A 17,656-nucleotide genomic window follows, 5' to 3' on the forward strand; every position below is an offset into this window, starting at 1 on the left:
TTTCTCCATAACCTAGCTAGTATTTTACAAGTAAGGTAATTTTCTAGACATGTGGAAGAACTGTCTACGCATGATAACTTGTTGTTAACTGACCTGTTTTTCTCATACTCTTTTAAGGTGTAAGCTACTTTTTCTTTTTTTTTTTTTTTTTTTTCTTTTTGCTAGAGGCATTTGCTCTTATAAAGTCTTTGAAATTGCATGGAAAACCCTCTAATCAGTGCTTCTTTTTAATGATCTCTTAACTTTTGATGCTGTGTTTGTAACCTGAACTTTGTCAGGTCTCTGTAATCCTACATTTCAGATGGGAACAAAGTGGGCTTCTGCACTAGAAACAGTTAACTTGAATATATTTTTGGGGAATGCCTTCTGTGGTAATTCCCATGACTGTTTTCCCTTGCATGTTTGTAAGGATGTCGTTATCCAGCCTTAGTGAATGGAGCACTGCATTTCCCTCACTGACCTACTTCTTCTTTTCAAAGAGGGTAGGATAGGTAGGGAGATGTTGCTGTGCAAGATTCATGGTTATGTATGAAGTATCTCTGTCCTTCATAGCAGAATTTATGCCAAATTCTTCACCATGACCTTCTTTGTTCTCCCTTATGATAAAGCTGTTCATTATTAGCAGAACTTAAAACAATTGGTATTTCTCCTAGTACGAGAAGTGGTCTAGCTTCTGCCTTTCTGAATATGGGACTGACAGGAACTACTTGGATCACTGTCAAGTATTGTTGGGGTTTTGGGGTTTTTTTAATTGATGTGTCTACATGTTACTGTGTTTTATCTAGGTTAGAAATGTAATGAGAAGCATATTGACATGTATTAGCTAGGCAGATGTTAGGGAAAAATGCTATTAAGTCTGAAATATTTCTTGTGAAGTATCATTATAGCTTGCAAATATTTCCTTGAGAAGAAAATTTTATGGGCACAAATCTGTAGCTGACATCTTGAATCTGTTTATTCCCTCCCTTCATGCTTTTAATTTAGTTTGCTTTAACTCCACTGCAACAATTGTTTCTGTAAGTTCACTTTTGCATCCAGTTTTACAGTTTGGTAAGTAAATAAGTGCTTTCAGTTTAGCAGAAATATAAAACTCACCAGCACTCTCTGACAGGGTGATACAGCACTCTTGTGATGTGGACTGGGACAGTTATTTTTTGCAAATTGCTTGCCTTTAAAGTAGTTTTAAAAATTTAACATTTCTTCTCAGTGTCAGTTAAAGATATTTATGTGCTTGTACAACAGATACTGTTGCAGTATGTGAACTAGTGTCCTGTAGTGATAAATTCAGTCAGCACAGATGTGAGTCACTATAAAACCAAGAAATGTATGTATTTTAAATTTCATTCTATATTTTGGTTTTAGAGGTGGATGTTGATCTGAACTAGATAGTCTTTTTCTTTCTTTTTTTTTTTTTTTCCTTTTGTGATATTGATTATTTACAATCAAGGACTAGTAAATTCGGCTTTTGGCAGGTGGGAACTGACAGATCACTTTGCATGTAAGAAAGAAAGGGAAAAGTGAAGACAGTCTTCAGTTCCCTTGTGGTTTGCCTGAACTGATAATAGCATGCTCTGATGTACAGGTTTGATTGAAAGAAGTATATATAGCATGCTGTTTTCTTTGCATAGCAGCAGTGATTTAAGAATTTCCCCCTCATATTTTCAGTGTTTTATATTGAAGCTTTTTGTTTCAGACATTAAAAAGCACATGTAGGTCAAGTAAAGAAGTGTTTGCCAGTACGAACTCTGTGCTAAGCATTCTGGGAGGCTGCTTTCTTGCAGCAGATGAGGATTCTTTGTGGCTGGCAGCAGAAACTGCAGCAGTATCTTTGCAGTTTCCTTTCATCTTTGATTATGTTCTGAGGATCTCTGAATACAGGAGCTCTTTCCATAACCCCTTGGAATATCTTTTCATCTCTGGTGGAGTGCAGCACATGCTGAAAGCCTCCTGTCTTCTACAGCTGAGGTATCCTTTGCTTTTCATCGCCCTCTGATTTTTTGTCTTCAGCCGCTGGATTTTTGGCAGTATTTGGCTTAAGCAAATAGGATTACATTTCAGTAGCTGATGGTTTCTAGTCGAGGAACGTACTAAATGTGGGACATAATGAGGATTGTACAAAGAAATATTTCTGCAAAGCACAGGAAAATTACTTGAGTCGAGCAACCGAAGAAGACATTCTGCAATTGCAATCAGGGCTGCTAGAAATGCAAAATTCAACAGATTGGGAATGGGTTGCACGACAAGTGTGATTCTGTTTAAAGGCATTCGTACAGTTTTTGAGAGAAACTGTGGTTATATATGCAAACAGCAAGGGGAAAACAATGCCCTTGAATACACAGCATTCAGCTTGCCAGATGAAGATTCAGAAATACTGATTCATTCATTCCTGGTAAATAAAAACTTGTTTCATTAATAATTTTATCTGCTAATTGAAAGCTAAACTAAAACCAGAATAGCATGTTTATTTAACATCTGCATGTACAGACATGGATATGTATCTTGTCCTGAAATTGTAGGATGTTAGTGCATGTATGTGGCATGTTATGTATGTGTGCATGCAGCTGTAATGTTAAAGCTTAAGATTCATATTCCTTGTATCATTTAGATTTGTATTGATAGCTCTGAAGAGTTTCCACTCTGTAATTGTTGTAGAAGATTGGCTGCTCTTAGATCTTTCTAAACATACTCTTGGAATGTATTTGGCACTTGGACTGAGGAACAACTGATGGTTATATTGTTTGAAAAAACTAAGGAAGGCATTGTTGAGGAAACAGTAACCCAGCATTTAAGGTTTATTTTTTTCTTATGGATTTGAGTGTATTTTTTTTCTCTGAAATGGTTTGACTGTTCTATTTCTGTTTAACTTCCTGAAAGGGATACAGGAGCATTCTAGAAGGAAAAAAAAAATGGTTAAAGGTAGCAATAACTGTTTCCTGAACCTGCTTTGCTCTGAAAGGCTTTCTAGGTGTTTCCTGATGTAAAGAAACCAAGCTTTAAAGTGAGACTGTGGTCTTTGTACCCCCCAGGTTCGTGACGTGTTTCTGCGTCAGGTGTATTACATTTAGACTTCAGGGGGTGGAATTGCAAGAGCTAACTAGTGTGCATAACTTGCTTCACAATTGGGCTAGTGAGGGATTTTAATATTAATTCAATTCAAACCAATTTGAGTTTACTTGCTAATTGCTTTGTCACTGGCTTGGTAGTTGGGATGAGAGGGGCGTGGTGCACTGAAATAGCTGGACAGATTTTGAGCTTGTTATCTTGCTGGCATACCCATGCTGTGCAACTGCAGCTATGGAAAGTCTTTAGAAATTTCACAAAGCTTTTGTTGCTCTTTGTGCTGTTCCCTTAAATTTCAGTTCAGCTCTTTGCTGAACTGAAATTTAAGGGAAAAAACAGGTGTGTGGTTGCACATATGTGTGAATCTGCCTACATACACATATGTATGCACACATGTATATTTCTATTCATGGATACACACACAAGCTTCTAGGAAAGAACACAGAATAATCTGAGCTGTCTTCAGATGCTTTAAACAACTTATAGTATGTATATTACCCTTCATGATAACATTGCATTTGCTTAATATAGTTTGATATTACAAATAAAATGGCTTCCTCTGGGTATTAGAAGCCTTTTTACACGGTTAGCCATTTTTAAGTTAGCCTCATACAGAAAATTGTTAGAAATTTTTTAAATTCTGTGTAATGAGTACTTTCAATTACTTTGGTAACCCATTGAATTTAAGACCTAACACCCTTACTGGCCTGGAATTCTACATATAGTTAGGTGAGTGAATGAAGAAATACTTCTTTTTTTTAATGTAATATGACTTACTGTAACTTGGAGTATGCAGTGAAATGTTTTTGTATATATTTTTTCTTTGTTTCACATGGTACTGTTCCAGCAATTATTTTTCTTTAATTTTGTCCTACAGAATTGATACAAACTGGCAAGATGTGCTTAATCTGCCATTTGCAAATGAAGTTCTACATCTGTCTCTTGGGGGGGTTGAATTTTTTCCAACTCCAAAATATCTAGATGCTTTTAAATAATGACATTTTTTTTTTTTGAATTTTCCTTTATGGCTTCGGTAGCTTGGTTTAACTGGAAGTAGTGGATTAAGATAAGATATTTTCCGGGGAAAATACCTGAATGTTCGTATGGAGGAGTGTGCGGAATCAAGGAGTCAGAATGACTTCCTGCTCATTGTGATGGACCAGTGTAGTCCAGACAAACAAAAGTCAGGGTTTTACAAGAAAAAACCAGGAGTTTGTTTAAAGGTCATGCTCTTGATAATCAGAGCTGGCACTGGCTATTGCTTTCTTAGGTGCTGTCTGAGTCTGGGGAGCAATTGCTACAGATTTAGCCCTGAAGATTGGGAAGTGGGATTCTCTGAAGAATGGGGAGGAGAGGGAAGATACTGCAATCCTGGCAACAGTGACAAGTGATTTTATGGAACTTGTCGAAGTATATAAGACTTGTATCTCTTAAATTACTCATTTATCTCATTACATAATGTCTGTAGGCTTTGCTATGAAAGCTAGCTTGTCTAGCTCTTTCCCTTCCAAAGTGGTGGCTTTCAGGGCGACAAATTGTGTTACTTCTCCTCAAGAAGCTGTGCATGGAGGTGGAGGCTCCAGGAATCTCATCTCTGAAGAAAACCTGTATGGCCAAGACCAAGAGTGATACCAAAAGCAGTGTCACTTACTTGTGTTGTTTTTTATTTTGGTGATTTTTGCAACAGATGCAAGTGGGTGTGTGGTTTCACCTCTTTGTCTGTGCTGTAACATATCTGAGTTGCAATGTCTTAGCTTAGCTGTTTGGCTGTACCTCCTATCACGTCTGTTTAGCCACTTTGGATCAAATATCTCCTGATACAGTGCTACTGTCAAAACACCAGTGAATTTCAGGGACTCCTTTCAGATAACAACACATTGATCCTCTTATAAAATCAATGTTGAAAACCTGAAAATTTCCAGTGAAAAGGAGACTCTCAGGAAGTAGCACCACTTGAAGAAAAAAATCACCTCTTCTGAGAAGAAAGTAAGGAGGCAGAGGCAGTTGATTTAGCATATGTTTTTCTTATTTAGCCTTTAACCCAGATGTCAGGAGGTTAAATCTAAAGTCTTTTAAATCTAATTTAAGTTTTATCTTAAGAGGACCTGCTCTTTTGATTGCTTGAAGGAAAGATAAAATGAAGCCCATGTGAGAATGTGTTCTCAGGAGTACAGTTTATTTCTGTCCATCTCATGTCATTCAAACTTGCAATGAAAATGGTATAGCTTAGCTTCAGGCATATTTCTAACCTGTCACTTTGTATTGCTAGAACATGGGGTCTTGTAGGGTCTTTAGGTCCACATGTATAAGGATCTTTATTTTAATTAAAGATTATAAATTTAGTTTGAGATGCTGTTAAAAGTTGCACCAAAATTAATGAAATTATATTTTTCCCAAATGCCCATCTTGGGCATATTTATGTTTGGCAAGTGTTGAGAAAACATTTTAATGTGCCTAATTTTGTAGTAAGTTGAAGGATATAGTTTCAGAATACTAGCTTGAATGGTTATTTACTTTACTTAATTTTTCTCAATTTTCCTGTGATTAAAAAAAAATTAATCTGCGCAACAATATTGCATGTTATTTCTTTTTATATTTTTGTTCAGGTTTTGGTTTGTTTTTTTTTTTTTTGGTTTTGTGGGGGTTTTTTGTTATCACTGTATAAGCAAACATTATCTCAGAGTCAAATGTCAGTGTACAAGTTAGGTCCTAAACAGCTGTTTTGGGTGGTTGATAAAGGTGGAAAATGAGCAAGGAAAAATTATGTGGTGATAGCAGAACTAGCAAAATTTTAAAAGTTTGAGGCTTGCTAACAAGCCCCTTGAAGTATTTGGTGATGGAAGAAGCTGGGGGGAGTGGGCTACCAGCACCTATGGAAGAGCTAGAAAATTCTGCAGTGAGACAGACTGCGTTGAAGGACATTCACTTACTTTTTACATATTTGTCTGAAAATTGCAGAAAACAACTCCTTTTTTTCCCATGCTTGAAATGCTTTCTGCTCAGTTTGCTTTTAATGGCCTATCCAGCGCTGGCATTTCTCTCATTAAGCTTTAGAACCTTGTAGTTTGGTAAACCTACTTAAGTTACTGTGATGGCTGTGGCTTGTGCAAGATGGGGCCTGATAATTAAAGTAGTCTTTAAATATGTTATGTCTGGTGTTGAAAATATCTGTTATTTAAATTGCTCTTACACAATTTCTGAAAAGAAGTGCAGGGCATTTTGAAATAGTACGTGCACAGCTTTTAATAGGGTAGATTTAGGTGTTGGCTGGAAACAGAACCTGCTACATTTTAGTAGCTGCACTGTCTTAAGTCTGTGTCACCAGTTGATTTGACAGCAGCATCATTATTAGGTGTTCCTGAGTTTTTTGGTGTCTGCTTTTCCTGTGCTGCTCATGAGTCATCTGGTTTATTAATAAACTGTAACATCTTTTAAGATACACCAAAGTCTGGGCATGTGGGAAGATTGACTAATGACAGCAGTGAGCTACATCATTCTGGAAATAACTCCACAGAAGTTGCAGATATTTTGATTTAAAAATAAACTATATATGTATAATTTTAAAAAGATATTCTTCTTAATTTAATGTGTTGTATTTTAAATAAACCTTTAAGACTTCATTTACTGAATAGCTTATATTAAGGTGTGTTCTTGCTGTCTGGATTTGCAAATTAATATCAACTTCTTTGTATGAGATAGAAAGGTTTAGTAGAAATATATAAAAGGAGAGAGTTCTGAGGAAGTAATTGTGCTGAGTAAGTGGAAGTTGTTTTATTTTAATATGCTCGAACAGCTTATGCAGCAATTCTGTAATGGTGTGCAGACAATTTGTATGAGTTAGTCTGTTGTTACACTCTCATAACTTGCTTCAACTTGTAACTGTATTACCAGTGGCTTTTATTCATCAACAAGGAGAGCATTAGGCTTCATTAGGCCTCTTAATGAGGAAGAAATAGATATGTATGAGTACAGCATCTAACTGTGGCATGGGGTTTTTCATGGGTCACTTGAATTAGAGCACTTCTTTTATCTCCTTTCATCTTACTGCTCTGGCTGAATAAAAACCTGGCGGCTGATGTGCTGACTTGTAGTTTTGGCTAAATCTCCTGATGGTTTCTGTAGACTTCTTTTGTTTTGACCTTTCATTAGATTCCTTTGGGAAGAATGCTCAAATGTCCATCTCCTCATATCCCTCTGCGCTCTCAGCAGGGGAAATTGCAGCACATATTCACCAAGTGTGTAGTACCTACATCAAATACACATCTTTGAAAGATGCATGAGAGGACTATCAGAAACAGGCTGGCAAGCACTCAGTGCCCTGGCATGTGGAAGATAAGGTTAAGCATTTTATCTTCAGGAAAAAAGGCTTCAGGCCTGAGGATAAAATCAGGATAGTTGGTCAAGTCTACATGCATAATCCATTGTTCATTCATGACAAAATGTGTTGGACTAGCACAGAAAGATATGTGCTACCCAACCCAAAAATATGGCCCCAATTTACATCCAGGTGGAAAACATGTTCCCTTTGAATGTAGCAGAAGGGTATCTTGTGCTGAAAGAAGTCAAAATGTATGGAGCTAAAAAAATTCCAAAGAGCAACACAACCCATCAAACAAACAAAAAAACCCAGACAAAACCAACCAACCAACCAACCAACAAAACCTCTAAACCACCCTAAAAAACCCATACAAAAAACTCCTGAAACCCCCCTGTAAAGTTTTATATGGATTTAAGAAATGAGAAGAAGACTTCTGTGGTGGAGAAGCTGCACAGGTGGGGCTTTTAAGAGTAGAGTCTAGACTTCATGAGCATATGGAAAGGACTTCACATCTCTGCTCCTCTTTCTTGATTAATACTTCCATCCACTTGCTTTAGGAACACCCTGAATGCTCATTTGACTCATCTATAGATGTAGGTACCCTATTCTGTCATGAAATTAAATGCAACTAAAGTAAATCTTGGAATCATGGAATCCTTTGGTTTGGAAGGGACACCTTCCCCTAGCAGGTTGTTCGGAGCCCCATCCAACCTGCGCTTGAACACCTCCAGGCACCTTCCCACACCTCCCCTTCCTCCCCCATCCTCAAGCTTGCTTGGCACAGAACTACTTCCATTTGAGAGGTTGTTAGACTTGGGGGTTTGATCCACTTTTTGTGTGTATGTTCTGCCCTGTTAGTTTCTGATAGTCATAAGGTCCTGTCCAGTTAGGAGAAAAGTCATCTTTAGTTCAGTACTGTTCCCACAGTCAGTCTGCTGATGTATGTCCTGTCTGTAAGGACATATGTCAGGACCACAGTTAATTCAGAAGTGCAGTTTTAATCTCGACATCTCCTATTTGTTTAATTTGTTTTCTTTTATTTTTTCATCTGGGATCTTAAGGAAGTCTGGTTTTGCCCAAAAACATTCCTACTAAGATGATTTGAAATTAATTGCATCACAAATTGATACATCAGAGATAATGGTATGCAGATATGTGACATGGACAAAAGTTAATCTGTATTTTTTTTATCTTTGCTGTGATTTTACACTTGTTTTGGTTTTTATTTGTCATCGTGTAAGAGTTCCCCAACTAAGCTACTGTATAATGAGATATGCCATGTCTGTGTTGACAACTTTAGCCAAATTCATATTCTGTGGAATAAAGCTTTTAAAAACTGCATTGTGCAGAATCACTATGGGTCCAATAGAGGTGCTCACTGCAAGAATCCTTTAACTTTATACTGTTACTAAAAGAAAGGCTTTTTTAGTCCAGCTCCTTGAGTGGTAGTACAGACCTCTACATTGGTGTTACTTTTTTCATTGGTGCAACCTACTCATGATTGAGATCTCTTCTGTGTAGTATCTCAGCATTTCTGTCCTATCCAGGCTACTTAACTCTCTCCCTAAAAATAGTGTTTTGAGAGTAATTTTCCCTGCAATGCAAAATTTAAGATTGTATCATTCGTACTGATTTAGAGATACCTCTACAAGAGTGGTTGTTGTTCTCCCTGTTGTGAAATAGGCTTATTTCTTGCTTTGCCAAAGAAAGTGAACATGAGAAGTTGCATAATGTGTAGCACACTCCTATCTGTGTCTTACACATTTTCTTTTCTCATCCCTGTTTCCAATTGAGAATGTTCTTATTGGTGGGACAGCAAATTACACATTTGCAGTATTTGCCATAGAAAGAGCCTTCCTGAGTTTTGTGTGACTTTTTCTGTTTCATCTGAGTGTAGCATGGATGGCAGGGAATTGCCAGGTAAATTGCATGCTGCATTCCATCTGCTATCAGCCTTTTTCCTGAACTTGTGAATATGTTCTTCCAGGGAAGCACTTATGTGTTGGTCACTTATGAAACTTGGCAGCACTGAGATATGTATAGCTGCAACACTGAATCTTCCACTGACTTGTGAAATGTTAGCCTTGAATGCAGCTGCAGGGCAAGCTGCCAAGTGTGGGAGGGCAGTGCTGGAATATCTTGTACTAATACAGAGGAGAGCAAGAGGTACTGGCTTTTAATGGTCCTTGTCACACTGCTAAGGTGGGTCCATATTTTCAGATGAGCTATTGCCTTAGAAATCCAGCCCAAACCAAAACCCAACCAACCAAAGAAACCCAACCTCCAAAGCCTTAGCAAAACAAAGCATCAACCCCCCTCCAGTTACCTATCCTTCTCATTTTTGTATTATTTTTTAAGAGATGCTGTGAGTTGCCAGGGAATTTAGAGGCACAAAGTAGAGAGTATAGCCACAGAGCAGAGAAGAGGTGTAGGGTTTTAGCAAATAATATAAAATCCTTCTGTTTTTCCAGATACAGGACATGCAAACCTACAGTAATATTATTCCTCCTTCTCTTGTTCCAGCACCCTGCCCCCCCAACTGCTATAGGTTAGGGACAGCTCTTTCCCTATAACAGCCTAGAGAGGCATGTTTGGTGCCTGTAATTATAGCTAGTAGGTTTAGTGACCTTGATGCAGACTTTAAGTAGGACTTAAAGCAAAAGAAGGGCCATCAAACCAAACTGCTTAGATTTTAGGCTGTTCCTACACGGAGGCTGGGTAGTCATCTTTTCTTCCATTAAAGTTCAAAGGAAGTTCTCATAGGCTGCCTGTTCCCTTACCATCACTCACTTTTTATTATGTGATGTTGTGCATTAGCTAAGTAAGTTCTTGAACTGAAAAGTGATTTGAAGGAATCAAATCTTTTGTCTTTTGCACAGCAGATTGGCTGGATGAATCACTGGGGTATGCCAGAACTACTGAGAACTTTGTTACCTATGTAATTTTGTAATTAATTAGGCATTCCTTAGGACTGTATGATGGAAGAAAACAGACAAATATTTGGCTATTGGAAGCGGTGTGAAAACTACAGTTGCTAGAGTACCATGTGAAGTCCTTCAAGCCACAATGTTTGTAAAAAGATGAATTGCATGGTTTCCATAATAATGTGAGTTATTTTGCAGATAGGTCTCTAGCTAGTAATTTCCTGCAGTTTTGAGAGCCATGTTGGAAATGCAGTCAGTTTTTGCACAGTGACATTTTCTGTGTGTGCACTATATTCCTGGATTTTCTGTTGATCATTATTGAAGTAAATGACTGATGCAACAAACCGAGTATTTTTTTAATTACTTCTTTTAAAATTGCAGTTAAGGAGGTTAAAACTACAGGTCATGTAACAAGATGATAAAAGTTTCATCATGCCTTAAAGTTCTGGTTTTCATCTTTCACTTTTTGAATTTTACTGTATTATTGGTAAATTGTTTCAATATACTACTTTATTAAAGTAGCTTAAGTATTTTGACTGTGTGATGCCTGGATAAACAATATTTCTTGGGATTTTGTTTGTTTGGTTTGCTTTGATATTTTTGCTGTGGTTTTTTTTTTTTTTTTGTTTGTTTGGTTTTTCCCCCTAAGTGTTTTTAAATTAATGAAATTCTCGAGGTAATCACTAAGTCCTCAACAGAAAATAAATGTTGGAAGTACACATCAATTTGGCAGTTAAGGTCTATTTCATGCAGGATACAGTTCCAGAGGTACTGCCTCACACTTCCGTTTTTGTTACATGAAAGGACCTCTTCTACTGGTGTATCTGTGAGTGAAATGCAATCTAGAAATTACATGAGTCATTCATAAGGAAAAATAGCTTCTATATCTTTAAACTGATATTATAAAAATGTTAGCCTGTTGGCTTTCTTCTTATCCCTCATCACATTTGGAGAAGAATAGGAAGAAGAGCAGGGAAAGAAAATCACATTTATACTGAATTAAGGTAATCCAGATGCATTCAGGAGAGGTACCTGAGTAGGGTAAAATAATGTTGCCATTTAGAAGAAGAATGCATTGTTAAATTAAGCAGAAATACTACTTGCAATGTATATAATTTTAAAGCCTTTATTAGTATGAGTGTTCACAAATGCCTTTTGCATAATAAGGTTGTGCATTTCTGGTTGCAGTTAAGTATAATTGCAGACCATCTCAATGAAACAAATTCCTGTTTGGCAGCTGCATCCTCAAGTAATGGTGTAATTTAGTCTAAGCTGTTCTGTGCTTCCGTTCTCTGGAAACAAAGGGGGCTGGTGCAAAATAAAAAGTGTAACTAAATGTTCTTGAACTATTGTGTACCTTGCTTTACGCAGGAAGATCTGTTTTGTAAATTTGACTAAACTGCTGGTTTCCTTCTTAACTCTTAATGAAGCTTCATAAAGTACTGTTTTCTGGAGTTTGGTTTCTCAGTATGAGAGAGGCAGCTTAAAAAGTACATGAATTGAACTTGTATTTCCTAGAGAAAAAGTCAGAAACATAATCAATCATTATTGTCTGGGCAATAAATAAATGTTATTTTTTCTTTCTGTCCACTCTTTAGAAATGTAGTTGCATTGTGGACACAATTTCAGACTTGTTCAGACTCAATTTCATGAATGCAGGCTGAAATAGGAGTATGTTACACAAGTGTGAGAGTGGAGAGAAGAGGAAGGGAGATCAACATCTTATGTTAGGTCTGAAGAATGAGAAACCTGTGCCTCAAGTTGTGTCGTTTAAAGAATACTAGCACTAAAGTAGGATAGTTGAGCTTCTCCACAACTTCATCTGCTTTCTGCAGTTTAAGGTGACTTTCTCTTCTACTAGAGAATAGATAAAAGTTCATGCCAAGTTAAATTTAGGATGTGAGTTATATTGAACTGAGATAACTAACTGTCCCAAGAGAACTGAGAACTGAATGAAGGTGGTGGCTTAGTTTCCACAGCTGTCTGGTTCCTTAGTAGACAGAGTCTAAAATAAGGATGTGTTTCTCTGGGGAGTTGAATTTTCTCTCAGATGTATTTTTGCTTGGTAAATACAGCTACTGAGCTGTATTTGTGAACTTGGAGGTTGCAACTCATTAGTGTTGAAAAGAAACAAAGAGAAAACCAAAATATTCCTCTCAAAACCTGGAGAAAACTGCTCATCACCATTCACTTTTTTTTCCCCAGGAGAATTTAGCTAAAACTACTGTGTGGGGAAGTTGGAGTAATCAAACCTTAAAAATTTCCAAAAATGTCAGCTAGGTTGCTTACAAAATTCCTTTGCAATTGCACAGAAATTAATCCAATAAAAATGCTGCTTCTTATTTTGCCACTGTATGTGTGTGCTGAACAGTGGCTGTAAGTAGTGCTATGGTAAGAGAGTAGGTTGGGTTAAAAAAGCAAAGTTGAAGCGTGACTTGTCACCTGCCCGGGGAGGTGGTGGAATCACCATCCCTGGATGTGTTCAAAAACAGACTGGGTGTGGCACTCGGTGCCATGGTTTAGTTGAGGTATTGGGGTTTGGATTGGACTGGATGATCTTGAAGGTCTCTTCCAACCTTGTGACTCTGTGAATTCTGTGATTGAGTTATGTTGTAATTAAAGACTGAAAGGAAGAGAGCGACCACTGAGCACTGTTGTAGCCTGGATGTCCTGAGGCCAGGAGACATTTCTGCAAGCTGTTCACAAGACAAGGCTGACACCCTGCAGGGTTTTGTACTGGCCAAAGGCAGCGAGCGATGGCTCGCTCTTCTTCATGGCTGCAGAAGTGTCTTCTTCCCAATTGTCTTCTCTCAAAATGTTTGAAGATTTTGTTGCATTGTCTTCTCTGTGTTTTTGGATGTTGATCAGTCATGGACACCTACAGTGTTGAAGGGTTGTGAGGAATGAGCACAAATAATGTGCAATACAGGAGTGAGCTGACTGGCTGAAGAGAGGAAAGAGGCAGAGGGATACTGGTAGTTGAAGAGTTAAGTTTTTTGAATTTTATTTTGAGTTAGTATCTTTGTAGAGTATGTAAGATTTTTACAGTGAAGGCAATTTGGTGTTAAGTGAAACTTTTAATACAGATTTAGCACTAAGATAAAAAAGGTCATGCCCACTCTACCCCCAAAAAAAGAGTAGTGTATCTGTTCAGGGAGAATGTCCTTGGTTAGTGGCGGATTATTGATAGCACCTGAGTAAGTGACATTATTGTAAAAAATTTTAAAAAGCACAATACTTAGGGTTTTATGCTTCTAAAAAGACACAGTTGTCAATAAGTCACTAATTCTTATACTGAAAATATTTTTGAATTAGTGAAGGCTTGATTTTATACATGCTGTAAAAGACTCAGCCTGTTTTATGTAGTAATTTTAGATATGCACATTCTCTTTTGTGTTTGGCTCATAACCTTAAGGCGTTAAAATGGATCCACCTTTTTTTTTTTTTCCTTCCCCAGAGGAGTACAGCATGTTTAGGGGCTGGCCTTTGTCTGTCATGCATTCCCACCATAACAGATTTAGCAAACTGCAGCTGAGAAGTTAGACTAGTTTGTGCTTTGTGCTGCTTGTGCCAGGGAAAAAGCTTTTGTTTTCACTGAATCACTGGCATGTGGATTACTTTGATGCCAAAAAACATACAGTTTTGCTGCTGTCTGTATTTTCAATGAAAGAATGCAGGCAAGAACAAACAGAAATCCTAAGAAAGAGCTTTCTGTAGAATCTCCACAGAAAGGCAAGGATGCAGGTCCTTGTGAAGTGCAAGCGGAGAGTCCTGTGCTTGTGCTGGTAAGAATTCTTTAAACAAGCTGTCTCTTCCCTTTAATAATTCCTGTCCTTTCTGTCAATGAAAAACTTCTAAATCTGATGCAGATGAGAAGTTCCAGCATTCTTACTTGTGAATAATTTGCATTTAGGATTTAGGTTTGATTCTCTGTGGGTTGTCTGCCTTTTAAATTGATTTTTACTGTTCTAGTTTATCAGATCTTTGGTTCTCTTTGAGTGTGACTTTGGAATTTGGCTTTCAGACTAGCTGCTTTTCAGTCTCTTCTGTCTAGCATATTATACAGCTCTTTGAACCTAGCATGAAAACTACATATGCTTTAATACTCTTTCTAGCACTTCTGTTTTTTAATTGCCCAGCATATCTTCCAATTAATGTATCTTTGAACTTCCTGAAGTGTGTGTGTAACAGTTAAATTTTACTTAAATGATCAAAGAACTATCTAAATAATTAATGACTACTTCTGTTAAAGTATCTATCTCTCTGTTAAAGGACTTATTTTTCAATTCTTTCAATGCAAATTATTTAGGGATTTAAAGTTCTAAAATAGCTTCCAGTGAAGGAAAAGGAAAATTTTCTGTCTGTGGGGGAAATAATCAAATAAGAACTATTTTGTCTGAAACACTGCTAGACACTTAGTTCTGTTGGGGCTTTAATAGTACAGCAAGAGAACATAGTAAGTGAGCTGCAATGAATCCACCAACTCTGTTCAAAGGAGAGTTGGTAAACTAGTACTTGTATATCAGTAGAAATTACCTTGATAGTTCTTACTAAAATTTCAACTTCATTTAGTATTATTACATGCTGAATTGCTGCTGCTGATGGTCCTCTCTTTATTTGTCTGCCTGTAGTTGAAGTTAGTGGGGTGATCCTCAAATTATAGTGTCTCCCCTCCCTCTTATTTGAGCTTCACACTATGTATTTAAGAATTGAACTAAAACATTTTGGCCATTTGTATTTAGTAATGCTCATCTGTAACTTTTTTGGGAATTGTTACTGTATATAACTGAAAGCTTACATGTGTGCTAGTAAGACAAACTTTCTTTCCCTTGTCACTGGTTTTTTTTGGTTTTGTTCTATTCAGAGAGTTGTTAGTAGACTGTGGGATTTTTTTGGATGGGTGTGTTCTAATTTCTGGTCCAGATTTTCATCAGTACAATATGAGCTAATCTTCTGTGTTCTTTCCTGCCTTTGGAATGTTTAACTTTATTTAGAATTGTTTTTATTCCCCCATGAATACTCAGAGAGGATATTAGTGTTCCTGCAGATACTTGAAGTACTGAAGCCAATCAGCAAGGCACATGTACTTATTTAAGAAGGAAAAAAAAGTATAACACAATACTGTGTTTACTTATCACCATTTATTAAGTACTTCTTTATAATTTTGCAAATACTACTTAATTTAATGCTCATGGAATAATACATCTCCAGTGTTTGCTCTCATTTTTTCATTTTTGGGTGAAGTGCATGCATTCAACACAAAGGTCAGTATTTAAAGGGAAGAACATTTAGGTTTTGCATAGATCACATTAAAAATGTCTTCACTATCATTTCAGTTACTATTTTGTCCTTAAACTGTTTACATATATATACACACAAGTGTATATATAACATAATTATAGATCCCTTTTGTCTAGTTATTGGGCAAAGCTAGATGAAGTGGTGCAAGTAACCTGCAGCAAGTGTGTGCCAGGCATAAAGCAAAACGTAAGGTGTGATGTTTCATTTGACATTGACATTTGGGTCCATTTTTATTTCATTGTGCTGTGATGTTGCAGTAAATTCTTACTGGCACAGTGAAGGTAGGTACCCTGTCGTTGGTGCAGGGTGCAGTGAGGTAGTAACCAAGACTGACAAAGTTGCTAGTTGCCGTAACAAATTCTGAACAGCAGAACTTCTTATTTCCTGGGTTAAAAACCTGGGAGTTACATTGGACAGCAATCCTCAAAAGCATATGGAACAGTAGGCTTCTGGTTTACTCTAGCAATACTTCTCATTTACTATTGTCTAAAATATTTTTTCAAGTGTGGATGTATTCCTTTTGTGCAAATATGATGTGATTTGCCTAGCACACATTTCAAGCATTCTTTAAAAAGATGAGATAGAACCGGCTGTCGGAAGCAACAGGTTTTTTGTCAATTTATGTCATATTCATTTAATTTTTTTAAATGTAGTTCACTGAGAGTCTGTTGGAGTATTGAGGGAGCTAGGTATTTATAACTGGAAGACTCCCATGTGTTATTGAAACAATGTTATTTGATTGAGTGCTGTGCCAGAATTAACTTTTCCTGATTAGGTGGGTGGGTTCACAGAAAGAGTCATCTGCTGCTTTCAGTGCCAGTATGTCAGTATGTGTGTGCTCCTTTGTGTCCCTGTGATTTGAATTACATTGTGTCATAACTTTGCCCTTGAGGTTAACAAGCAAGAAGAGCCCATGGAAAAAAGCATTTAGATTTTCCAGGTGGTGCCTCAAAACACTGCTTGGGATGAGCTGCTGTTGTGCTAGCTGTTGTAAAAGTCACAATGAATATTCCTGCTGTCCAGTTGCATTTTGATAGTCACAAGTAGTAAGTGCTTATCAAAACAGATTATGTTTCTGGGAAGTTGGATCTTTTGAAAATCATCTTTCTGCTTGGACACTTGCTGGCAGTATAAAATGTAATAGTTAAAAGTAAGCTCTAGGATACAAATAATTTCTTGACTTAATTTTTAAAACCTCAGCCTGGGCAATTTATTTTCTGTTTATTATGGGGCAGTAAGATACATGGAGCTGTTACCCATGTTTAGTATTAAATAATCTTGCTCTATGTCCACAGTGGCTTTCCTCAGGCCACTATTAAGAAATACATAACACCTATTCATCTATTTATAGGCTGCTTCCTGCTAGTGCTTGTAGCTCCATTTTACTCCTTATGGGAACTTGTTAATTTGCAGGTGTATAAGCCAAACATGTTTTTATAAGGCAAATGATGTTTTGTAGCAGGAGGCTAACAATATTCAGTGTGCTTAGCCTTACCATCTTTTGTTTTCTGAGAAGAGAATTGGACAATAACAATTGTCTCAATTTAAGCATGCAAGAAAAACATGTCCTGTGGGGTTTTTTTCTGTAATGTGTAGTGTAGGTAATCACTGAACTCTTAGCTTAAAATTTATTTTATCTCATGAATTTTGACACTTGCTTGTCCAAATATATACACTGTATTCTGACAGATTAAAATGTTTGCTGGGTGGGTGTCATGACTGCTGCTTTGAAATATTTCCTATTTCTGATAAGTTTCCATGCTTATAATACTCAGACAAAACCCAAAGTGGTATGGCAGAAAATTTGCTCTTTTATCTTTCAGAAATAGAGCATTGGCTGGCTCGAGACCAGCCATGAACGCCTATGCTCTTAGCATTTTCCTAGATTACAGAAATAAAAATGTTGTTGGCTGTAGATTAATAGGAAAAGTTAAGCCTTATTGAAAAGACTGACTTTTACTGCCTATAAACTTGATGTTGCAGTTTGAACTGGGCTGAGTTTTATCTGTGTCTGCTGGTCCATAAATCGTATTTAACAATTGTGTAACTACCC

The 17,656-nt window shown here is 37.0% G+C and overlaps 1 protein-coding gene across 21 annotated transcripts in view; it reads left to right on the forward strand.

Annotated features, from left to right (window-relative positions):
• Positions 1 to 17,656, forward strand: part of DOCK9 (dedicator of cytokinesis 9) — a 113,882-nt gene that overhangs the window by 16,016 nt on the left and 80,210 nt on the right. For 4 of the 21 annotated variants that reach the window (XM_071430916.1, XM_071430922.1, XM_071430923.1 and 1 more), the window contains exon 1: positions 1,754 to 2,389. The exons of 4 other annotated variants lie outside the window; for them this stretch is intronic. In XM_071430916.1, coding sequence (XP_071287017.1) covers positions 2,228 to 2,389 — 162 coding nt within the window. In that variant the 5' untranslated portion in view covers positions 1,754 to 2,227. Of the gene's footprint in view, positions 1 to 1,345; positions 2,390 to 13,843; positions 14,088 to 17,656 lie in introns of those variants that run through there. 13 more of the 21 variants (XM_071430924.1, XM_071430927.1, XM_071430931.1 and 10 more) reach the window with 8 other exon arrangements.

This window comes from Agelaius tricolor, unplaced genomic scaffold (assembly GCF_023055355.1).
Source record: "Agelaius tricolor isolate 1412-34295 unplaced genomic scaffold, bAgeTri1.0.p SCAF_7, whole genome shotgun sequence".
In the NCBI taxonomy this organism is placed as follows: Eukaryota; Metazoa; Chordata; class Aves; order Passeriformes; family Icteridae; genus Agelaius; species Agelaius tricolor.